Source organism: Protopterus annectens, chromosome 6.part1 (genome assembly GCF_019279795.1).
Source record: "Protopterus annectens isolate FY-2018-M chromosome 6.part1, PAN1.0, whole genome shotgun sequence".
Taxonomy (NCBI): domain Eukaryota; kingdom Metazoa; phylum Chordata; order Ceratodontiformes; family Protopteridae; genus Protopterus; species Protopterus annectens.
The window spans coordinates 115,192,059-115,218,386 of NC_056738.1; the positions used below are offsets into that span (position 1 = coordinate 115,192,059).

The 26,328-nt window shown below is 41.1% G+C and overlaps 1 protein-coding gene across 1 annotated transcript in view; it reads left to right on the forward strand.

Annotated features, from left to right (window-relative positions):
- The window catches only part of LOC122805261 (rap guanine nucleotide exchange factor 4-like), a 2,335,347-nt gene that overhangs the window by 1,262,310 nt on the left and 1,046,709 nt on the right, over window positions 1-26,328 (forward strand). The window contains exon 4 of the mRNA XM_044075349.1: window positions 8,738-8,884. Within this exon, the coding sequence (XP_043931284.1) occupies window positions 8,738-8,884 (147 nt within the window). The remainder of the gene's footprint in view (window positions 1-8,737; window positions 8,885-26,328) is intronic.

A 26,328-nucleotide genomic window follows, 5' to 3' on the forward strand; every position in this document is an offset into this window, starting at 1 on the left:
CCAGTATCAAAATGAAAACAATATTTATTATTTAAACACTCATTAATGTCCTTCTCTGGAGAGGTTAAAACAGTACCTGTGAGGCCTTGGAAATGCCTCGGTGCATTAATTTCACTTGATGTATTGGCTTGCTTAGGCAATGTGTTCATAGTGTCATTATTTCCATGTAGAAATATATTGGGTGTAACCGCTGGATTAAACATATCCAAATTCGATTCTGTACAACCTCCACGATCTCCCTTATCGCCTATTAGCTCCCTTTTCCTCTTTGATTTGGGACCAGCTGACCCTTCGGTTTCACTACCTGTCGCTTTCAAACCATCAGAGCGACCTCCCATTAAGGAATGACACAGCGGCGTAAGTAAATCGATAAGTTCCGTTAGTTGGCCAATCAGCTTTCGCGATTGACCCAATTCATCCTGTCCTTTATTTAGTAAAGGCGGAACCTCCTCCATAGCCCGTTCCAAACAACCAAGAACCAGCAAAACAAACGGGAAAGCACCAAAAATCACCAATAAAAGAAAAAAGTGCTTGAAGCTAGGAAGAAGATAAAAAACTTGTTTCCAATAGTTTAAAAACACAGCTTTATTCGCACACTCCAAACTGCATAAACGCTATTCACCAACCACTCGCATTTTCGTCCATACTACTTGGACTTCATCAGATACAATGAATTAAAACCAATTACACCTTATATAACTTAATAAATTCAAATAAACCAATAAAACTCCTTCAAACCATCAGATGGTTATACTTAAAGAAATGACATCAGGGGCTCATAAATATTAATAAATATTAAAGAACAGTACTACGTAACTTTTGTTTCAATAATTAAAAAACATTTTAGCCCTCTAAAAACTTTAATTCAATAAATAAATAAATAGATAAATACATAATTCCTAAGTTTTATATACAAATAAAGTGCATGAAGTGATAACAATGAGACCATATTTCCTTATTCATGAGTTTAAGGGTATAGCACCATCTGGTGTCCATTAATGATAGTGCAAGTGTCACAATTTCGAAGCCCTTAACTTTAAAAGTGGTAGTATAGAAACATGTTCATTTAGCCCAGGTGGCCTAGCTGCTTCCAAAGTTATTTGCCACCATAGCTCCCTATACTCCACTTGTTCTTCCCAAAGGCCTCCCCTTTATCTTTCTTGATCTGTTCTAATACAAAAAATAAAAATCTGAAACCCTCACATTCTTTAGTATGTTTATATAATGCATTAGTATCTTTGGCTCTCTGAATCTCATACATATGTTCATATATTCTTCTTCTTAATGTCCTTTCAGTTTTCCCCACATAGAATGATTTACATTTTTGACATACTGCTAAATATATTAAACCTTTAGTGTCACAGTTGTAGTATAATTTACTTTTCAACCATTTTCCTCTACTTTCTAAATATACTTCGCTACTATTACTAATGTATTCACATTGGTTACATCTTCCACATTTATACGTTCCTTGTTTCTTCCTGTTCCCAAAAAGAACTGTACCGTCATGTGGACGATTCATCCCACTACTTTTATTTTCTAATATATTCCTAAGACAGTATGAATTTTTGTATACTACTTTCGGGTTAGATTTATTGACTTCTTCAAGGTCAGTAATAGAACTAAATCTTTCCCATTCCCTTCGGAAAACCTCACTAACCTTTTGATTAATGCCATTATATTCCAATACTAACGCTTGTTGATAATTATTATAGATTTCTTTATTCTCCCCCTCTCCCTGTCTTACTTCCTGGTTGTCATTTATTACTCCTTTTATGGGTTTATATTTGTCCTTTCTACCAATTTCTATCTCCTTTCTAATAATATTAATGAATGCCTTAGGGTATCCTTTTTCTAAAAACATTCCTTCTAGGAAATTACATTCCTGAATAAAGTCCCTATCTAGACTGGTCATGCGGCATCCCCTCACAAATTGTCCCTTTACTATGTTCTTTTTACAGTGTAGGGGATGAGCACTGTTGTAGTGGAGAAAAGAGTTGCAATAGGTGGATTTCCTATAAATTTTAGATTCAAAATGTTTTTCCACCTTAAAAATTTCCACATCTAGATATTGAAGAACAACCTCTGACGTATTATATGTAAATTTAAGGAAATTGGTGGTATTACTTATATAATTCATAAATTCATTAAAAATTTCATAACCACCTGTCCAAAAAATTACAATATCATCCAGGAACCTTCTATACAAAGTCCAATAAATCTTGTATTTAGAATTGATAATGTATGTCTCCTCCCATTTAGCCAATACCAGATTTGCAAAGGATGGCGCGCAGGCCGCACGCGAGTGGTTGGTGAATAGCGTTTATGCAGTTTGGAGTGTGCGAATAAAGCTGTGTTTTTAAACTATTGGAAACAAGTTTTTTATCTTCTTCCTAGCTTCAAGCACTTTTTTCTTTTATTGGTGATTTTTGGTGCTTTCCCATTTGTTTTGCTGGTTCTTAGGAGACATTCTTGACTGCGGCTGTGTCAGTTTGCAGAACCTTTCAGAGCATCCTTCACCAATACCCCCTTTGATGGCTCCTCTCTCTTTGGGCCTCAGGTGAAAGACATGCTTACCAGGTGCCAGCAGGAAGGCAAGACGCTCTCTGATGTGGGAGTCCATTTTTCCACTCCTACAAGACCATACCCAAAGGGTCAGAAGGGTAGAAAGATGTGGTTCGAAAATCCCAGGGACCCTTGCCTGATGCACGTGGTGAATTTTCCCCCAGGGGCAGAGGGGGAAACAATAACAATGGCAGATGCCGCCCTCGTAGCAGAGGGGGTCCACAAAATTAAGGTGACCGAGATACATTCTCTTCCAAACCCTATCAACATCCTTGAAGGGATGCCCGACTACTCAACTCAGGAGGCAGTCGGGGGAAGGCTTTCATTGTACCCAACTGCCTGGTAAAATATTACAAAAAACAATTGGGTATTATCCATTATATCAGGAGGTTGCAAGATTCCCTTCCATCAACCCCCTCTTGTTTCAAAAAAATCCATCCCAGATGTTCCACCCAATCTAAGGGATCAGGCAGTCACAGAAGTTTCAAGACTGCTAGAAAAAAGAGCCATCCAGGAAGTCCCCGCAGACCAAGTAGGATCAAAAACTTACTCAAGATTCTTTTTAGTGCCCAAAAAGACAGGGGACTGGAGACCAGTTCTGGATCTCAGCAGATTAAAGAAATCTGTACAAAAAGAAAAATTCCAGATGGTAACACTGCAGTCCATTCTCCCTTTTCTGGGTCAGGATAATTGGATGTGCTCCATAGGTCTTCAGGACGCATACTATCATATAAAAATGGACAGATGGCCCAGGAGATTTCTACGTTTCTGGCTAGGGGCCAGTCATTACCAATTCAGAGCTCTGCCCTTTGGTCTCACCACAGTCCCCAGGGTGTTCACCAAATACATGGCAGTAGTTACGGCTCACCTGAGACGTGTAGGATTCCAGGTGTTTCCTTACCTGGACGACTGGCTCCTCACTACTACCACCAGGCAACAACTTATAGAGGCACGAGATTACACCATCACATCCTGTGCTCAACTAGGCATCACAATAAACTTCGAAAAATCTGCCTTGTTGCCCTGTCAATCTATTACATACATAGAAGCAGAGCTAGACAGAAGAAAAATAATTGTAAAATTGCCTCAGGAAAAAGTTTCCATTATTCAAAAACTGGTGTCACTTCTCCTGAGGAGCAAAGGAATTCAAGTCAAATATGTTCTTCAAGCTCTAGGGTCCATGGCAGCAGCCATTCTTCTAGTTCCCTTAGCATGCTTTCACATGAGAATCCTTCAGTGGCTTCTTTTCACACAATGGTCCTTCCAGGAATTACCCATGTGTCACATGAGGCTAATTACGGAATCTTGAAAAAGACACTTTTCCTGGTGGATGGTCTCCCCACTAGTGACCCAGGGCAGACCTTTCATGGAATCACATCCAGTTGCCACAGTGACCACGGACGCTTCCCCGATAGGGTTGGGGGGCATTTTCTAGGGAAGACAGTCCAAGGCACTTGGCAACCTCACGAGTACCACTTGCACATCAACATCCTGGAGATGAGAGCGATGCTCCTAGCGTTGCAAGCTCTTCAAGACTCTCTCCCTGCTGGGACTGTTTCAATACAGATGGACAACATGTCAGTGGTTTGGTACATCAACAAACAGGGTGGAACCACGTCTTACCCCTTGTGCCGAGGGGCCCTCAGACTGTAGCAATGGACAATTTCCTACCAACGTTTTCTGGTAGCAACGCATATCCCTGGGACATCCATTGTAATAGTGGACAGGCTTAGCAGGGCTATCCTCATGCCTCATGAGTGGTCTCTGAAACAGGAAATTGTGGATCTTATTTTCTGCAAATGGGGCCAGCCTTGCTGCAATCTCTTTGCCTCTCCCCTCAACAACAAATGTAGCAGCTACTTCTCCCTTGTTCCTCCTCCAGGTCAGACACCCAGGGGTGCTCTAGTCAATGATTGGCCTCAGGGACTCCTTTATGCATTTCCCCCCTTTCCCCCTAATTCCAAAAGTCATTCAGACAGCAAAATTGTTGGGGTACAACATGCAAGATGATCCTCATTGCCCCCTATTGTCCTCGACAGATTTGGTTTCCATTCCTTCACCCCCACCTTCTAGCCCAGCCTTGGATTCTGGACCCAGTACTGGACCTCTTGATTCACCAGTCAGGTGGGCTACACCAATCCCTCCAATCTCTCAAGTTCACAGCTTGGTTACTCCACTTTCAATCTTAGCCAGGCTCCTCAATATTTCCCCAGCAGTGTGTGATATTATTGTTTCCTCCCATAAGACAACTACAAGGAAAGTTTATGCTGCAAATGGAAAAGATTCTCTTACTGGGCAGAATCCAGGAAGTTAGATCCTTTTACATCTTCTATGATTATGTCTAGTGTGAGCTATCTCAAACGAGATCTGGGTTTTGGATTTCTTAGCAGAACTGTTTCAATCTGGTGCAGCTGCTGCTACCATCAGAGTACAACTAGCTGCCATTTCAAATTCTCACATCGGAGTTTCTAACTCAAGCATAATGTCTCACAAACTCTGTAAGGCCTTCATGAAAGGTACATCTCTACTTAGACCCCCAGTAAAAGAGCCCCTTCCACCTTGGGATCTCAATTTGGTTCTGGCCTCCTTGATACTGCCACCCTTTGAACCAGCAGCATCATATTCTTTGAAATTTCTATATTGGAAAACTCTCTTCCTAGTTGCTATTACTTCTGCCAGATGTGTTTCAGAACTTCATGCACTATGTGTTCACCCTCCATAACTAGTTTTTCACACAAAGACAGAGTTTCTCTGAGAACCAATCCATCTTTTCTACCTAAAGTTTGTTCAGAACACAATTTGAATCAATCCATTGAACTTCCTGTCTTTTCCCCTAATCATTCCAACAAGGCAGAATACAGATTACACCAACTGGATGTGCATAGGCAACTGCATTTCTATCTCCATAGAACTAAAGAAATGAGAAAATAGATCAGTTGTTCCTTTATTTGCTAACAACAAAGAAGGCCTTCCAGTTTCTAAAGTAACCTAGTCAAAATGGTTATCAGACACCATTGCCGATATCTACCATTTGCGACAAAAAGATCTTCCAGCGAAACCCAAAGGTCATTCACCCAGGTCAGTAGCTACTTCGGTAGTGTTTCAGTCAAGATTGCCCATAGATTCAATTTGTGCAGCAGCTACTTGGGTAGATCCTCATAATTTATTTCGCATTACAAAGTAGATGTGGTCTCCCGGGGCAGGGCTTCCTTTGGTTCCACGGTTCTGAAGAGTCTGTTCCAATGAGCCACCCAGGATTGAGGTGCTAGGGGCGATGTCCCATCCAGCAAGAATGAAAGTGAGATTGGACAACTTAACATAAAGAAGTTATGTACCTACCATAACGTTTCATGTTAGTTATCCTTCATATTGCCTTCCTTCTTGCGTCCCTCCCTCCTTCCCCCTTCCTCGAGGATTGAGAGGAGATTTTTCAGTGGTTTCACTGGCTAACTTGTTTTGTTATTAGTTGCTTCCCAAGCAAACCATGACAATTTACTGTATATCCAGGTTTAATAATAATGGATTATCTTCTATGATTATGTCTAGTGTGAGCTATCTCAAACGAGATCTGGGTAGCTGATGCTGGGCATTCTGGGATAGGGGGTAGCCTCGAGCCAGTAAAGAGCTCTCAAGTTATGGACAGTGGCCGAGTCGGAGCCGAGGATCGGCTCCGAACCCATCCAGCAATAAGGAAGGCGAGATGAAGGACAACTAACATGGAACATTATGGTAGGTACATAACTTCTTTTTTGTTTTGTTTGATTAGATGAATCTAAAAAATAATAAAACATATAAAACATACACATGCTCGTATTAGCTATATTTTTGTCACTGCTGCTTTTATCTAGCTGATGTTACCTGCCTAACAAAAGCACAATTAGTCCGCTTTATGTTTTACCACTGACTTACAAGGAGGGAATGGTAGCAGATGATTCTATCAGGAGAGAAATAGCATCAGTAAAAAGCAATGACAACATTATATTAGCATTTTCAGTATGATCACCCAATTGTACTAGTACTGTTAAAATATTGAGTAGCACACCCATTCAGTGGTTAGTTCTGCTGCCTTTATGCTCCAGAATTTTTTCCCTCGGGTCTCTGTTGAAAAAGGGCACCTGCCCAGCCAGACTAACCCAGTTAACAAATGGCAAATAAATAAATAATACATAAAAAATATGTATTCCTTCTTGATCTCTCTCTGGATACTAGCAGGAATATAACAGTATACTATATGGACTGGTAAAAACCTTAATCTTAAATTGCTTTGGTTTTATTCTGTCAATCTGTGCTTACATAGTAATAACTTAATTAAATAGTGCACCTGTGGTGGCCCTAAAAAGAAGCACCTCTGCCTAATAACTCAGGTAATTGCATAGTGAGTTAGAAAATTAATAAATAATGAGCAAAAACAACAAAACAAAACAACAGCAACAACAATAACAATAATAATAATAATAATAATAATAATCATCATCATCATCATCATCATCATCATCATAATAATCATAATAATCACAATAATAATTTGGGATAATTTTGTGTATTTTGTCTGTGTGCATGTGTTTTATTCATTTGAGTTCTTCAGGGTATTCCTTCCACAATCCAAAGACAAGCTTATGGGTTGAAAATATACTTTTAATTGTCCCTTTAGTATTGCAGAACTTTTCTTTCTGAGTTTTCTTGGAAGGAAATTATAAGAAAAGGAAACCTCTGACCCTTGTCTGAAGATTGAACCCAGGGCCTCCTGCATTTCTTGTGGTTGTCACTGCCACTGGATGAACATGAAGTCTCTGGACCATTAGGTATCTTGTTTCCCCAAGAGCATTTTTCCTTTCACCTAGGAAACCACCATGAAATGTGCTCCAAACCATAAGCCTATATTGTATTAACTCAGAAGGAAAGAAAAACTCTGACCCTTGACTGTGTATTTAAGGAGCTTTACTCTCTCCCAAACTCTCTATCTAAATATGCCTTAAAAATGTTTTTTTTCTCTCACTTCATATTGCAGTTCCTGTTTGTATTATACTAACTTACCTTTAATTTCTATATAAATTGGCTAAAATTTCTCTAAATATTAAATCATTGTCATGCTAGGTTTTATCCATTCTTAGCCAATGTTTTCACATTATGTCTTATTTGGATAATTATTTAAACTGCAGATGTTTTTTGTATTATTTTTGAAGATTATAAAATATTTTTTCTTAAAACTTTTTGTAATACTTTGACTGAAAATAGGCACCTACCCAAATAGATTTCCAGATAATCAAATGTCAGTAAATAAAAAAAAAGGTTTCTACACAGTTATTAATTTAACTAAAACATGAACAAACAATGCATCATGCCTAAACATATATAAACTTAGGAAAGTCACGAAAAAAAAGAAATGTTATTTCCTTCTTAAAATATAACAAAAATGTTTTGGAATGGTCTTGCAGAATGATGTATAGGTGGTCTGACTAGGCAGCAGATCTTTGTTTGGCATTGGTAATGCACTCATGTATGCGAAGAAGTGGTGCCAGTAAAATAATGAAAATAGACTGCCACAGTAATGAAACTTCAGAAAAATACTACACTCTGTCCTGGTCTCATTGATGAATTTAAAGACACACTTCAGAAATGGAGACAAATGCCTATGATGAATGACTCAGGATCTAGAAAAAAAGGGGAGTATGATCAATGAGAAACCACAATTCTTTTAAGGGTGTACATTTGATGTTAGGGTCATTTTATTTCTGAAAGGGAGAATATTTATGAAGTAGATAAACACAATCACTCTGGAATGTGAATATGTAAATGCAATGAAACAATCTTCTGCATATCAATAATGGCTCTACTGAACTATGGAAAGGTGTCAAGGAGGCCATACTATTAGAAGTATTCAATAGCATGTGGGTCAGGCAAAAAGAAACTGATTTATGTTGGAGATAAACTAAATTTGGAACCTTTGTAGATGAATAGGGTACATTGCAGAATGATACTGGCATGTAGAGTTTTTCTTGTCATTAGTTTCTGTGCTGTATTAAATGACAGGCTTGAAACACATATAACATAGTTTAACTTCCCTCAGCTATCTATTTACTCACTCTATGGTACAGTATGAAATTGAACTAAAACAATAATTTAGCTGGATACATATGGATGAAAATGTGAAAAAATGTTATTTTTTTCCAAGGATGCTGTTGTAATATGTACTCTGGGGATTGGAACAGCTTTTGGAGAGTCAATCTTAGACAACATTCCACGCCATGCCACTATTGTTACAAGGGAGTTTACTGAGCTTCTTCGTATTGAACAGAAAGACTTTAAAAGCCTGTGGGAGGTAAGACAGATGTATAACATAGTATCATCACTATATTCATTCAAGAGTCTTTCAGATAAATACACTATTCCATTGTTTTGTCAGTGTGTTAAAAGTATGACACTGATTACACAGAAGTACTTGTGGTTATGATAAAAATCATTATAACTAACATTAGGGATTTGGGCACTTCCATTGAAAATGAACTATCCTGGGATGACCTATCCTTTAACCACCATGTTATCACTTTTGTTTGGAAATCCTTTTATAAAGTGAGACTAATCACCAGGGGTATATCTTCTAGATTCAATAAAGTCATTATCCCCCTCTATGTTTCCCATATCAGGCCAATTACAGTAATGTTATGCACTTATCTAGGCATGTGGCCTAGCTCAAGAAACCACAGTGTTTCCTTTTTAAGACAATCAAAGACATGTCTACCTTGAGCTACTCTGCGCACCTCAAAGACTTCTCAGTCTTTTCTGTGTCCTACTGACTTTTAAGAGGTGATCTCTACATAACCTGCAGAGAACCAAAGATCTGGTCCTATGCAACCTTCTTACATCCACAAAACTAATAAAACCCTAGATATCTGTTCAAGGGATCTGAGCTTCCATTGCAATATAAGTAGGACCTGTTGCCATGAAAGATACCTAACACAGTAGATACCTGTTTTATTGAATAAACACCCCTTGGATAATAGTTCCTTGCTCTTTTTAAGCCCAACCTGGATGACTGGACGGACAATCCAGGTCTGGCTACTTCAAGCCTTTACCAGAAGGAGATATAACTAGATCCAAAATAATTCATCCTGTGTATTAATTCATGTCTTGGTAAATAACAGGTAAGATCATGTGGAGAGGCTACAAATGATCCACCAGATCAACAGTCTAGTATTAACTTGTGAACCTATGACTATAACTGAATACTTGATTTTCATAGTTAGCTCACAGTCAGTGGCAATGGCACTCACACTGGTAATTTGCTGGATAAATCATTGAGGGAATATGACACTAACAGTATGGCTTGAATTCCTGTTTCTAAGGTTACATACTCTGAAGTAGTACATAAACATTTAATTAACAAGAAAAAGAAATTAATTAATGGTGACTCTTGCAATATGAAAGTTAAAAGAAGGACATTAGGAGCAAAAGTTAATTTGCCCCACAAATGTTTTAAATTCTTTAGCAAGAGCGCAACCATGTAAATATTGCTCTATATTATCTGATAATCACACTGAAATAAATTACTTTGTAGAAAATCATGACGTAATTTCAGTAGATAACAAATCCCCTATAGATGATAATATTCTCATATCATATGACTGTTCGGTGCTCTGGTTTCCTACCACATTCCCAAGACATGCAGTAGGTGGATTGAACACTCTAAATTGGCTGTAGGTGTGAGTGCATGTGTGAGTGAGTGGTGCAAATGAAATAATGTGGCAGGGCTAGCCACCTGGCAGTGTAAACCTTGGCTTGAAATGATTGTCACTGTTGAAGTGACACTCCGACCCCATGTGCAAAATGGGGAAAAAGGGGTTGTGGATGGATGGATGGATGGATGGATGGATGGATGGATGGATGGTTGGATGAATCTGACTCTACATTTAAGACCATCTGAAGAATGCATTGTGGCTTAGATAACTTTAGGGTCACTGTATCTTCATTGTCAGCACTCAGATTAGCTAATGTCCCAGAGTTACTACAACAATTTGTTTTTGAAAATAAATCTAATTACACTCACATTGTCCTTCATCATGGTATTAATGTTCAAAGATATGACATTATAAAGAGATCTGATCATACAATAAAGTTGTTTTTACAAAGTTAATTTTCTTTTTAATAAATCTATATGAAATGTCTGTATCAGTAAGGTTTCCCCAGCCTTGATGATGATTACCCACTCAAATCATCATTGCACCATAATGATCAATGAGTCTGGTGAGATCACTGCTTCATTATTATATGTGCTGAAGGATTATATTCTTAAGAAAGATGCTATAAAACACTCAGGATAACCAAACAGATTATGTGTTACTGCAAAGGTCTCTACATATTAAATATGCGATTTTTATGTGCTGATATCATGACCATTGTGTTTCTTTACTGAAGGTTAAATTCATACATGTAGGACTTATGCATATGCCTTTCACTGTCTTTGTTGCTGAGCACTGTAAATAACTGTATGACTTTGTGACTGTGGAATATGTTGAAAATTGATGTATGTCTCATAATGGAAGCCCTGAAGTCATTTTTCAATATACTATATAACCCTAGCAACCCACAAGAGAAAAGACCAAGACATCATTCCTATAACTGCAAATTTAAAAGGTAAAGTTTTCTTTGCTGTTAATCAGTGATTATTTACTTTATTGATTGCATGTTACATTAGTAACTGTGGGTCTATATGAAAAGACCGAATGTTCACAACTGCAAATACGACAACAGTGACACGTAAACGCCGAACAGTTGAAACAGCGAAAAACGTAAATGTCGAAATACGGAATGCCGAACACATTTCTGAAAACAACAGTGCCATACAGGTGAGTAAAACTTACTTAAACAAACCTCAATAAACACACTTTTGCAGGGGCCAAGCCCCCACACCCCCCTACCTATATATACCAACTCCGAGATTGCACTACAGTGGGGAAAAGGATATATTTCCTCTTCCCACAATCACCCTGCTGGCCAAGGAAATACATTTGGCTTTCCGTATTTCGATGTTTACGTGTTTCGCTGTTTCAGCTGTTCAGTGTTTACGTGTCACGGTTGTCATATTCCTGGTTGTGAACGGTCGGTCTTTTAATATGGACCCATAACTGCAGTAAGGGTACAGGACTATGATATAAGTTTTAATTCCTAAAAATAGCATATAAGTACTATTTGTGGGATGCATTCTGATGTCCTTTTACCCTTCGGTCAATTTAGAAGCCGGTTGTTGTTGTGTCTTTCGGCTTTTCCTGGTTAGGGGTCGCCACAGCGGAACTCCGGTCCGCTAATGATTGGTAGTTGATTTTTACATGCCAAGTTACCAGCCCTGACACACAACCTTCAACGAAGGTACGCCCATTCACGCATGTCTCCACACAGTAGACGCTCTAGCTGAGAATCAAACCGGACAGCGTCTTTCTGTGAGGCGACAACGCTATTGCAGCAGTACTCTATAATATATAATGTGTAAAGCCTGTTCATGAGCATCTTTTATTTTTCTGTGCAAAGATTCAGTATGATTACCATTTATTTCTTTTCCTTGTACACGAAATACAGTACTTGACCAGTTGGCTGATATTACTGAGTTTACTGCTTAAACACTCTCTGCTTGAACAGTTTCCAGGACACAAAAAAGCAGAGATGGGAAAAGCTTTGCAAACTAATGGACAGCTTAGCATGTTTAAACTCCAGCAGTGAGACACATGAGATATATAGGTTTAGTGCTGCTTAACTGAAAAGATTGACTGTTGCAAGGCTCAGCAACATTCACTAAATCAGTTAGTGTTATACAGTTGCAAGTTTCATTAACAAACAAAAAGCACCATCAGATTCATTTTCTTGCAGTTAAATTCTGCAACCATGTAAAGTTTAAGTTAGTACATATAAGCATTGCCCAAGACCATCCTATCAAGCTGGCAAATGCACTACTTTTGCTATTATCAGTTTTTCGGCTGTTGAAGTTACTCAGACAGCAAAGTGAGGGTTTAAACAAATATCAGAATAATAAAGGCAAGAGAAAGGAGCAGGTTATACCATTTGAATCAGTTTAACATTTTCTGTAACAAGGATGGCAGACTGAACATTTCATCAACCACATCAGCAAATTGTACTTTCTGTTAATAGCATTTGTTGGGGGGCTAATGACTTCCGTAACACCTACCTTTTTAGATCTAGGCAGGAATATATTGCAGCTTAAAAAAGTGCCACTTTGAGACAGATTCACTCATCAGTTACAAAAACATATATATAAAAAAAGAAAATTATTTGATTCAAAGTCTGATTTCAGAGTATTTTTTATATATTTTAAACTAATTTCAGCCTATTCTTTGAATCTGTGTCTAATCTCACAGTAATTTCTTTTTGTATATTCAAACTAATTTCAGCCTATCTGCTGCCTAAATATATCAGTGACTTATTGAACTTTATGAAGCTTTTAAGTATGGCTGCATTGCATGCAATGGTATTTATAAAATATAACTGTAATTCCTCTATCAGAATATGGCATCTTGTATGAAATGCCAAATATGTATGCTTGTTTTTCACAAAATGTCAGTAAGATGACACTGATCTGTAGACTGCATTTTATCTAACATATATCATGGCCAGAAGTAGGTTAAAAAATAAAAAAAGATAGCTGGGTGTACAACACCCACTGTGATAATATGGGCAAGTGCCAGCATAGCCAGCTGGAGTTTTGTAAAGAATGATATGCCCTTTGAATAGCAAACTGATTTATACAAGACGCTTGTGTTACAAATGTATTAGAACTGTATGTCACTTGTATATCAAACTACTTTGTACAGATGCTTGTGCTGAAAATGTATTTGTAAAGTTTGCTTGTGTTAAAATATATCAACAGTGCACACTGCTGAAATGAAAAGAAATGTACATGTATTATTGCAACTGAATTAAATGCACCAGTCAAGCTTACTTTAAGAAAAATAAGGGAAATGTAAATAAGCTATTAAACCATTAAAACGTTACCCCACAGTGTTGAATAGGACATGAGGTGATAGGTCTGGGAAAAAAGCCTTTGTTCATCAGCACTGCCATAAATATTTGAATGAGCATTGTAGCTGACTATGCTAAATTCCTGTCTCAGCTTCAAAGGGGAATAGTGTGAGAACCTAGAGTCAGGTGACCACATGAGATCATTCTACCAGACTTCTTGGAAATTATATTTTAGATATTATAAAGAGAAATCTCAGAGTATTGGGTATTCTGTTTTCAAGACCCTGACTAGAATGGTCCTCACCCACAGCATCTTTCCTTGCGGTAGTAAGTAACTTAAGTAGGAAACAGTAAAATTCTCTTAGATTCAGTCAGGAATATAGTGAAGCTTAGTTTAGAGAGTGTTTTTCTTTATTTGTATGAGAATGTCCATCAGTGTTAATTTCAGTATTTTCTGTGATTTCAACTCTGAGGTTTACTGTAAATATATATTCAATATTTTCATGTTCTTTTATTATTTACTATTAAATATATTTAAACTTTTATTGTGGCTGGTCCTTGTAGAAAGTATCTAACCTTTGAGAGTACATATATTTATTTGGTGACACTGTGTGGGCCATTGCAGAAGGCCTAGCCGTCTTGGTAAACTACTACCATTTATATTACACAGTATAATTGAACACCCTTTGTTAAGGGCTTTGGAGTAGCTGATTGTGGAATGTTTGGTGTGTGTGTGCAAATCAAATCTCTCAGTGTGTGTATGTTAGCTGCCTGGGGCAGAAACCCAAAGCATTGGGTTTACAGAGAGGGGGCTGGAGGACTTGGCTTGGACATTTAGCTGAGGACCTAACCCTACAGCTGTAGCAGTGGGAAGTCTTATTGGGAACCTGGAAGGAGACAGATATAGAGACATCCAGATCCTGGGCTTAATGTGTTCCCTGTGTGCTCTTAAGGGAAGTTGTACTTGATGCAGAGAGGTCTGCATATGGAAATACTGAGTGTATCCATTTGTAGTCTAAGCGCACATCCTTCTCTAGTGTCAGTGGTGAGGATCCAGGCTCCCTGATTACTGGCCCAGCATGGGAATGGCACATATTGGTGTCCATCACATACTGGTAGCAGTGGTGGGCATCACATATTTGGTTGGCAGTGGTGGGACCATCACATACTCACACATTGGTGAGCAGCATTGTGGATATTGAATTTCTCTTCTCTAGCCTGTAAGAAGTGGTCAGTAAAGAAGGTATATCTGCTCTCAGCAGCCAAATGGTAGACATTCAGAGTTTCTTATCACAATAGTTTTATTTACTTTTTGTTAGCTTAGTTAGTCAGGGAGAAGCAGTCAAGGATGTCAGCAGAGGATTATGGCAAGCTGACAAGGAACCAGTTGGCTGAGATGTGCCAAGCCAAAGGACTGGTGCATGCCAACCTAACTAAGGGGAAATGATTACAGCCTTAATTATAGCTGCATCACAGACCAGCAACCAGGAAGACAACCAGAGTGGTACTGGGAATGTGCAGATCTCAGAATCAGGGCAGTTCAACTTTTCCTTAGAGGACTTAAAAATCCATCTGGAGTTAAAGAGACTTGAACTGGAGTCCAAACATTTGGAATTAGATTCAGCAGAGAGACTGGCATTTGGAGGTTGAAGTAGAATCAGCAGAGAGACTGCTGTACTTGGAAGATGAAGAAAATGAGAGACAGAAGCAACATGAAAAGGAAATGCTGACTCTTCACCAGGGTCATGGAGGTAATGGTGAAGGGAGTAACTGTACCCCAGAAGCAATAAAGGTCAGTAAACTTGTTCCTCAGTATCAAGAAGGTGATAATTTTGATAGTTTTATTCATATATATGAAAGAATATGCGGACAGTATAATGCTGACCAAGGGGTCTGGTTACAGTTCCTCACCTTCTTACTCCATGGTAAAGCTGTAACTTTTGTTTCTAAAGTGTCTGATACTAATTGTTTAAACTATGAACAAGTTAAGCACTATTTATTACAATTTTTAAGTTAACACCTGAAGCTTACAGAAAGAAGTCTCGTGATCATAGCCACAAGGTAGATGAAAGTGTATGTGATTATATTGATGAACTAAACAATGTTAAGTTGTCTATCTCGCCTTCATTCTTGCTGGATGGGTTCGGAGCCGATCCTCGGCTCCGACACGGCCAATACTAAAGCTTGAGAGCTAATTCCACCGGCTCGAGGCTCCCCTATATCCCACAATGCTAGGCGGGAACTACTCAGATCTTGTTTGCCGCTTAGCTGACGAGGTGCTTTTCTACCGGCTCTGGCAGGTTAGTCAAAGATTCAATTCTAAAATTTTCAATCTTAGACCCCTAGTACTCTTTTTTCACTAAAACCTTTAGTTTTAAATACCCCTTTTCCTGGTTCGACAACTTTGTTGCCCTTAATTCCTTCTTTTATTTCCCTTTAGTTTTAGGCCTTAGGCCCCTTCTAGTCCCCTTGTGTGACTGATATTTTATTTTTAATTAAGGCCTGTGTGTGTGTGTGTGTGTGTGTGTGTGTGTGTGTGTGTGTGTGTGTGTGTGTGTGTGTGTGTTTTTCTTGGACCTTTTATTATGTCTAAGGAATCTAAGGTCTCAGGCTTCAAGAAGTGTGACTCATGCTGTCAGAAAATGTCTCTGACAGACGGTCACACTTTTTGTGTGTATTGCCTGGGACCTTTGCACCTGCAGGACTCTTGTGCTGTTTGCCATGGTTTTAGCCCTAGAGTCCTGCAGGAACGTAAGAATAAATTAATCTTGTGTGGCTTATTAAAGCCTGAAGGCCCCCCGACTCAGTCTGTGTCGGGGAAGCCTTCTAAAACTTCCAAACAGTCGGCTCCGGTTTCTGAGTCGACTTCTGGAAATGTAAAGTCTGCTTCGACATCGGCTCTGGCCGGAGCCAATGTTTCCAAGCCTCATACTGTTACCTCGGCTCTGGCTGGAGCCGAGGTTGATAAAACTCCATTGGCTCCGATACTCTTATCGGAGCAACATTCTAGGAAGAGCTCTAGATGCCCCTCTATTGGCTCCGTGCACTCGGCGCCAGGATCCCCTCTTCTTTCTGAACGGAGCCATAGAACACATTCCTCACGGTCTTCCAGGCTATCTGACCACGATTTGCAAAGGGTAGTGAGTAGACTTCTCAAGTCCGAGGGACTGGCCCAAATGCTGCATAGCCCGACTCAGCAGTCAGTGGCTATTTCCATTCCCCAATATATTCCTCCTCCGACTCCTTTGAGTTCGGAGCCAGGGCTTGTCGGAGCCGTCCCTGTCGGTGCCGGGGGGGGGGGTCCTTGTCTCTTCGGAGCGGGGACCTCCGGCCTTGCCTGATAGGGGTGCCTTCGAGGTCATGCGGAGCATGCTAGAACCAGGGTCTGCCCCACAGTCGGCTCCATCAGCCCCTCCATTTACAGTGCCTGCGGTGATTTCTACCCACCCCCTTGCATTAGACCGCAGAGAGCCAACTCCTCAAGTTTCCCCATTGGGAATTTCCTCCTCTTCCGAGGCTTCTCCTGACCCGGTAGGAGATCCCCCTAGGAAGAGGCAGTGCAAGAGGAAGCACATTGACTCCCCTGAGTCTATCACCTCTGACACTGACTTAGAGGAATCTGAAGGTTCCCCTCGATCCCCCTCTGAGGATGTCTCCTTTGCTGACATCCTTGAGATCCTGAAACAGAGGGGGAAGTGGCCAGCCCTTAACCCTTCGGAGGATGAGTCAGTGTATCTTGAGGCGTTTGGCTCTCACCCTTCTACCTCCTGGGTGTCCCCTCCCTTTGACCCCCTTATGGAAGTGGTGGCAAGGAAGGCCTGGACGGCTCCTGATTCAGTGGAACCCACCCCGAGGAGGCCATCTAAATTTATTACTGCCCCTAGAGATAAAGATTTTTTATCCAAAGGTGTCCCCGTTGATGCCATGGTGGTGGCTGCGGCCACTAAGAAGGAGTTAGCCAATCCTTCGGTTCCTGTCCATCCTCCTAATAAGGAATCTAGGACCATGGACAGGTACGGTAAGCGGATGTTCTCATCAGCGACCTTTTCAATGCAGTCGCTGAACTACTTATGCCACTTCACTCATCTCCAGAGAGATTTACTCAAGGATATGGGTGAAGTGATAAAGGATCCTACAGCTGAGGGGTTCCAAGACAGAATGAACTCCCAGTTGGCAACCCTGAATTCCATCATTAACTCCTCCATGCGGCTTGTCTCATATGCTGCAGATGGGGCGAGTAGAGCCGCAGGCACAGGTGTTGCCTTACGACGTCACGCCTGGATGCGGCTATGCAACTTTGCGGACCCTTTCAAGGCGTCCTTCACCAATTCTCCCTTTGATGGATCATCCTTGTTTGGTCCACAGGTGAAGGATACATTGACCAGGTGTGAGGTAGAAGGTAAGACTCTCTCTGCCGTAGGAGTCCATTTTTCTACCCCTTCTAGACCCTATCCCAAAGGTCAGAGGGGAGGAAAGATGTGGTTCCGTAAACAATCCGAGGGAGTCTCATCTGATGCACAAGGTCGATTCCCCTCTAGAGGCAGAGGGGGGAATAATAATAGACGCCGCCCTAGAGGCAGAGGAGGTCTGCAAAACCAGGGTAGTAGAGAAATGTTCTCTGATAAACCCTTTCAGCATCCCTGAGGGGATGCCCGGCTGTCCACCTTCGGAGGCAGTCGGGGGAAGGTTATCCCTGTACCCAAAAGCCTGGCTTTCCCTTACTCAAGACAAATGGGTACAGTCGATCATATCCGAGGGTTACAAAATTCCCTTTATTCACATCCCATCCCAACCCAAAGGATCCCTTCCAGACGTTCCACCCAGTCTAAGGGAACAAGCAGCATTAGAAATTTCAAAGCTGCTATCAAAAAGAGCTATCCAATCAGTCCCAGCAGACCAGCAAGGATCCGGAATCTACTCGAAATTCTTTTTGGTACCAAAGAAAACAGGGGATTGGAGACCCATACTGGATCTCAGCTACTTAAACAAGTATGTCAGAAAAACAAAATTCCGGATGGTCACGCTACAGTCCATTCTACCCTTCTTGGGTCAGGACAATTGGATGTGCTCAATAGATCTTCAGGACACGTACTACCACTTCAAGATGAACAGACGCTCCAGGAGATATCTCCACTTCAGGCTGGGAGCCAGTCACTACCAGTTCAGGGCCCTGCCCTTTGGTCTCACTACAGCCCCCCGTGTGTTTATCAAATGCATGGCAGTGGTTGCGGCTCACTTGAGACGTCAAGGATTCAAGGTGTTTCCATATTTAGACGACTGGCTCCTTACCGCCACCACCAGACATCAGCTTCTTCTATCCAGGGACTTCACTATCCAATCTTGCCAAGCTCTAGGCATTTCAATAAATTTCGAAAAATCTGCCTTGTCACCTTGTCAATCTATTACCTTTATAGGCGCCACCTTAGACACACTCAATCTTTCAGCCAGACTCACAGAGCAGAGAGTGTCAGACATTCAAAAACAAGTTTCCCTTCTCTTACAATGCAACAAAGTCAAAGCCAGACTAGTTTTGAAGGTGTTAAGACTCATGGCAGCAGCTATTCCCCTTCTCCCCTTAGCTCGCTTCCACATGAGGATCCTCCAATGGATGCTGTTTACTCAATGGTCCTTTCAACAGCTCTCGATGTCCCATACCATATTGACAACTCAATCATGCAAGAATCAACTGTCTTGGTGGATCACATCACCTCAACTTCTCCGAGGAAGACCCTTCACCCCCCCCCCCCAGTCGCCACGTTGACAACAGACGCCTCCCTGATCGGGTGGGGGGGGGCATTATCAGGGCAGGACAGTCCAAGGCACGTGGCAACCTTTCGAGTGCCACTTGCACATAAACGTCTTAGAGATGAGAGCAGTGCTTTTAGCGTTGCAAGCCCTTCATGACTCTCTTCCCACTGGGACTATTGCAATTCAGACGGACAACATGTCCGTAGTGTGGTACATCAACAAACAAGGCGGAACCAGATCATACCCTTTATGTCGAGAGGCACTCAGACTTTGGCAATGGGCGATCTCTTCTCAGCATTTTCTGATAGCAATGCACATTCCCGGGAAATCCAACGTTATTGCAGACAAGTTGAGCAGGGCAATTCTCATGCCCCATGAGTGGTCACTAAAGAAATCAGTTCTAGAAGAAGTATTCCTAAGATGGGGCCAGCCTTGCTGCGATCTTTTTGCTACTCCCCAAAACAGCAAGTGTCACGACTTCTTCACTCTCTCTTCCCATTACCAGGCCATCCCACCAGAGACGCTCTAGTCCACGATTGGCCCCGGGGACTTCTATATGCCTTTCCCCCCTTTCCACTGATATCTCAACTAATTCAGAAAGCCATCGCTTTGAGAGTGACAATGATCCTCATTGCCCCTTACTGGCCTCGACAGATATGGTTTCCGTTTCTTCATCGTTACCTTTTGGAGCAGCCTTGGCATCTGGACCCAGTACCAGATCTGTTAACCCACCAATCGGGTCAGCTGCACCAATCTCTGCTTTCTCTAAACCTCACAGCGTGGTTTCTCCAATTCCAACCTTAGCCAGGCTTCCCTCAATATCTCGCTCGGTCCGAGATATCTTGATAGCCTCTCATAAATCTTCTACCCGGAAGATTTATAGTAGCAAATGGAAACGCTTCTCTTTTTGGGCAACATCAAAAAAACATAGATCCCTTTACTGCACCTATCCAGTCTATTCTAGACTTTCTAGCAAAACTCTTTCATTTAGGATCATCTGCATCTACCATTAGAGTTCAATTGGCTGCCATATCTAATTTTCATGTTGGTGTCTCGGAGTCTAGCATCATGGCTCACAAACTCTATAAAGCCTTTTTAAGGGGCGTATTTCTTCTCAAACCTCCAATCAAAGATCCCCCGCCTCAATGGGATTTGAACTTGGTTCTGGCATCCTTAATCCTTCCCCCCTTCGAACTGGTGGCTTCATGTTCTCTGAAGTTGCTTTCTTGGAAGACACTTTTTCTGGTAGCTATAACTTCAGCGAGAAGGGTATCTGAACTCCATGCTCTGTGCAGTCGTCCTCCTTACTTAGTGTTTCACAAAGATAGGGTATCCCTCCGTACTAATCCATCCTTTTTACCTAAAGTTTCCTCTCAAGTAAACCTAAACCAAATTATTGATCTCCCCGTCTTTTTCCCTAACTATTCAAACAGGTCGGAACAAAAGCTACATTTTTTGGATGTTCATCGCCAACTTAGATATTACTTAGGACTAAACAATTCAGGAAATCTGATCAATTGTTTCTGTCATATGCGGAAGGGAAATTGGGCCTTCCTGTTACTAAAGTATCCCTCTCTAGATGGCTCACCTCTACAATTACCTTCATCTATGAGATCAGACATCAAAAACTACCCTCAAGACCTAGAGCTCATTCAACTAGGGCATTAGCTACATCCGTAGCTTTTCAGGATAGGCTGCCAATAGATTCCATTTGTGCAGCAGCCACCTGGGCTTCTCCTCATACCTTCATTTCACATTACAAACTAGACATGGTTTCCAGAAGCCGTGCCAACTTTGGTTCCACTGTTCTCAAGAGTCTGTTCCGATAGGCCACCCGGGATAAGGTGCTAGGGACGCGGTCCCATCCAGCAAGAATGAAGGCGAGATAGACAACTTAACATTAAGAAGTTATGTACCTACCATAACGTTCCATGTTAGCTGTCTTCTTCTCGCCTTCTTTCTTGCGTCCCACCCTCCTTCCCCCAAGCCTGGACAGACCGATAGGAATTCAGTTTGTGTTCTTCCTCTGGAAGTCATCATTCCCACACGTTCTTCCACCTCCTTTTCTCCTTTCTTAGGTCTGCGATACCTTTCACGCAGGTTGTTTTGAGGTGGGTTTCCCTTCTCCATTCTATGGAGACTAGGATTGCTTGGTATAGCTATCAAATGAGATCTGAGTAGTTACCGCCTAGCATTGTGGGATATAGGGGAGCCTCGAGCCGGTGGAATTAGCTCTCGAGCTTTAGTATTGGCCGAGTCGGCCCATCCAGCAAGAAAGAAGGCGAGAAGAAGACAACTAACATGGAACGTTATGGTAGGTACATAACTTCTTATTTTTTTTCATAGGTGGGTGAGTGGGTGTCAGGTCACCACTTTTGAAAAGCTGGCAGACCGTTTGGTGAGGGAACAAGCTCTTAGCAGTTTGCCTGAGGTCATGAGAATCTGGTTGTCAGACAGGGAATGCAACTCCGCAGATGAGTTGGAGAAAAAAGGTAATCTATACCTAGCAAGCAGAGCATCACTGCACAGGAAAGGGATAGTCAGTACTGTGCATGGATATAAGGGAACCTGTGGTGGGCCACCTAAACATCCCCCACATTGTCTGCTAGTAACAGGGGAAGCCACTAGTTCAGGAACATGGCCAGGGTCAAGGGTTAAATATTTTAAATGTAATCAGTGAGGGCCATGTAGCATATAGATATCCACAGAGGCAAGGTGGGGAAGCCAACAAGTGCAAATAATAGAATGCCAGTGGTAGCTGTCTGGAGAAAATAGGGATACCAAACTGCCAGCAGAGTTTATATCTAGTCTTGGTGGATAGAAAACAGGTTAGTGCCAAGAGAGATACAGCCTATGATATAACCATTGTGAAGCCTGCAGTGGTTAAAGAGGAGCAGTACCTGCTTGGGGAGTCCACTCCAGTCAAATCTTTAGTTGGGATCCCATTCCAAATGACTTTGGCCATGGTTCATCTTGACTGGGAGTACAGAAAAGGAAGTAAGCAAGTGGCTGTGTTTGAGGATATCCCTGCAGATGTCTTGAAAGGGAATGATTTTTTTAATGTAGTACCTTGTGTGCATCCAGTGACATGCAGTCAGACTTGAAGACAGGCCTGTGGGTCTGGTAGCCTGGGGGAGACCCAGACAGACCGCACACCTAAAGCCAGGACTGGTGATGTGGTTACTTCAGGGAGGGAGTTACCCTGTAGCAATGAGACTGAGTGTGAGACACAGCTGCTGATGGGTACTGATGTTCCCTTGGACAGAGCAACTGCAAGGGCATAGATGAGTTGTAGTAAACAGGCTGCCAGTGAGGCGCTGCTGTCAGAGGATACCAGACTTTCTGTGGAAGGGAAGCTGGGAAGAGTTACAAAGAGAGAGTTGAGGCAGGCTCAGCTCTCAGACCCTACTCTAAGAGGCTTGAGGGAGGTAGCTAGGGAGGCACCTGATTCTCAAGGAAAAGGGGATTCTGTATACTGGAACAAAGGGTTACTATATCAAGAGTGGACCCCTGAGGGAAGGCTATAAGGTGAGATAATGCAGCAGCTGGTAGTTCCCAGAGCGTACCCTCTGGCACTTGCAGCCATAGCCCGTGACATTCCCTTTGCAGGTCATGTCACTTTCTGCTTTGGACACAATAGAAGAGTCTTCATGGGTTCTGTTCAAGCAGCTTTATTTTATAAAAACACATCATGATAGAAGTTTACTGACTTTAACTTAAGTAACTTATATACAAACTAACTGTTGGAATCATACATGCTTAATCTCTGGCTGCACTCTCAAAATGGCACTAGGAATGGCATGTGCTTGACATTTTTACATGCACATTAAGTCTTTGACATGCTACTTAAAGACACAGCACATGGCATGCGCACTCTGATCTACATCCTCCCTCTTGAAAAAAGAAAACATGCAATATTATGAGTCTACCTGGCATCCAGATATCAAATGCACAGTTCTTGGTCATGCATTTACACAAGATGAGGTACATATATGCACAGTTAAGTCCATGTTGCTGCATATTTCACACTGGGCCTGGATAATCGTCCATATCATGTAACATAAAACTGGGAATTGAGCTTAACAACTGGAGCTGTCTCTAAAATGTTTGGTCTTAGAATTGTCTGAAACATCGTTAGGAATGGAATCAGAGATAGGAACATGCTCTCGAATGGGAACGACTTTTGGTTCACGCTGAGATCTAGAGTTGTCATTAAAACAATGTTGTGATGATGATTCTGGTACAGGAAGTAAATGCCTGTGATTTCTCCTGTACTCAATACCCTCGGATTCTACCAGGTAGGATCTCGGCTTGGCATATATGCCTGTAACTTGACCAATCCCGACAAAACATTTTGCCATTTATATTCTCACTGTTTCTCCTTCCCTCAACAAATGAAGAAATCTGGTTGATTTGTCATAACTGGACTTCTATATCTAATGCTTTTTGAATAGTTGAGCCCTTATGGTTCTGTTGTTGTTAGCTTTGGGCCTCAATAAACTGGAGCTAATAAGCAGCATCATTCTGGTTTGCCTGGAAAGAAGTCTTTGAGCAGGTGAGCCAAGAATATCATCATGGGGTATGTTTCTGAGATTAAGTAAATTCAAACAGACATTGGCATTGTCGCACTTTGACCTTTCAAGTAATTGCTTTGCACTCTGCACTGCACGTTCAGCTAGATCATTTGACTGTGGGTGTTCAGGACTGCTAGTAACATGTACAAAGTCCCATTCTCTTGCAAATTTCTGAAACAACTGACTAGTGAAGTGAGTACCCTTTGTCAAACATAACTTTGTCTGAACTACCATGAATTGAGAAATGACGATTAAACTTAGTAATAACAGTAGTGGATGTTAGGTTAGATAGTAAGTCAATCTCAAACCATTTCAAATAAGAGTCTACCAATACTAAGTAGTGTTGACTGTTCCACTCAAATATTTATAAGTAACTACTGTCGACCAAGGTAGTTAAGAGACTTGACGTAGTTGAAGTGATTCTCTTTGCAAATGCAGTCTAGTACAATTGCATACTGAACAAGAAGAAAATACTTTATCAATGTCTCTCAGTAATGAAGGCCAAAAGACTAATTCTATCAGTCTTTTCTTAGTGGATGTGGAACCTGGGTGACCACGATGCAAAATCTGGATATATTCTTGTTGTAAGGAAGCAGGAACAACAATTTTAGGACCTTTGAAAATAATGCCATCTTCCATCAACATTTCATCTCTGTAATAGGTTTGCACTTCAGGTGGTACACTAGATTGCTTTGATGGCCATCCAACATTAATGCAGTGATTGAGCTTTTGCAAAATTGGATCAGTCTTTGTGTGATGTCTTAACTCATCAAGCCTAATGGTAAAAAAAAATATGCACTGCCATCATGTCAAAGTCAAAGTTCTCTGTGTCAAGCTGTTCCATTGTATTTCTGGGTGATCTGGATAAGGTATTAGCCAGACAGAGTCATTTTCTTTTGTATAGACCATTTTAAAGTCGTACTTTTGTAATTTGAGCATCATTCTTCGTAATCTTGCTGGAGTGGAATGCATAGGCTTTTTGAGAATAGTAACTAGGGGTTGGTTGTCAGTTTCAATCTGAACAGCTCAACCATAAATATAATCATGAAACTTGGAACATGCAAATACTATTGCCAAAAGTTTTTTCTCAATTTGAGCATACTGCATCTCAGTATGGGTAAGTGTTCTAGATGAATAGGCTACTGGTCTGCCCTCCTGAAGTATAACAGCACCAAGACCAAATTTTGAAGCATCACAGGAAAAATTGACTGGTTTGCCCATATCATAGTATCTTAATATAGGTGGGGGTGGCAATTTTATGCTTGAGGTCTTGAAATGCCTTCTGGTGGTGGTCCAACCATGACCATGCAGCATATTTGCATAACAGCTCCCTTAAAGGTGCCGTCAACTCACTGAAGTCTGGTATAAACTTGCCTAAATAGTTGACCATGCCTAGGAAACACTGTAGAGCTTGAAAATTGTCTGGTGCTGACATCTCAAGGATAGCTGCTTGCTTGATCAGATCTGGTCTCAAGCCAGAACTGGTAAATAAATGACCTACATATGTAACTTCTGGTAGCCTAAATTTGCATTTCAGAGGATTGAGCTTCAAGTTTACTTCATGCGCTCTGTCTAGAACTCTCTTTAGGTTTCTGTCAAGCTCTGCTTCACCATTGCCTCCAACCAATAAATCATCTTCTATTATGGCACAAGGATAACCCAAAAAAACTTGCTCCATTGCACTCTGAAAGAATTCACTTGCAGAATTTATTCCAAATGGCATCCTTAGGAATCTGTATCTGCCAAATGGGGTACCAAAAATTGTTAGTAATGAGGATTTGCGATCAAGTATCACTTGCCAAAATGAACTTTTTGCATCCAAGACAGAAAAAATAGTGGCATTCGGTGTTAGCGCTGTGACCTTTTCGACTGTGCGCATTGGATGATGCAGTCTCTTCAATGCTTTGTTCAAATCTTTTTGGTCAATACATATTTTGATTTTGTCTGAGCCTTTTTTCTGAGCTGCTGCCATAGACAACACCCATTCACTTGGTTCTGTAACTGGACAAATTACACCTTGCTGCACCATTTTATCCAACTGAGCCTTGACTTTATTCTGCATAGCTATCAGAACTTTTCTTGCCTGTCTGACCACTGGAGTGACCTCTGGATCTAACTTTATAAAATACACAACTGGAAGTTTGTCCAACTTGTCATCGAAAACATCAGCATACTCTGAGAAAATGGCTTCAGAAAAATTGGAACTAGAAGATGCACTTATGTGATGAACTTCTTTGGTAAAAGAAAGCAGATTCATTCTCAAACTATCTTTGAGACTCAATTAAGACTGTACTGGCCTTCGGACTATATAGAACAACAAGTTGTAACAGTTCTTGGCCAAATAACATGAAAGCATCACTGAGCCTTCAGCTTGAATTTCTTCACCTCTATAAGCAACAAGTTTCGCACTACTGGCCACATTGAATTGTTCATTATTTCTCACTTTAGCAAATGTGCCTGCTAATATGACATTACA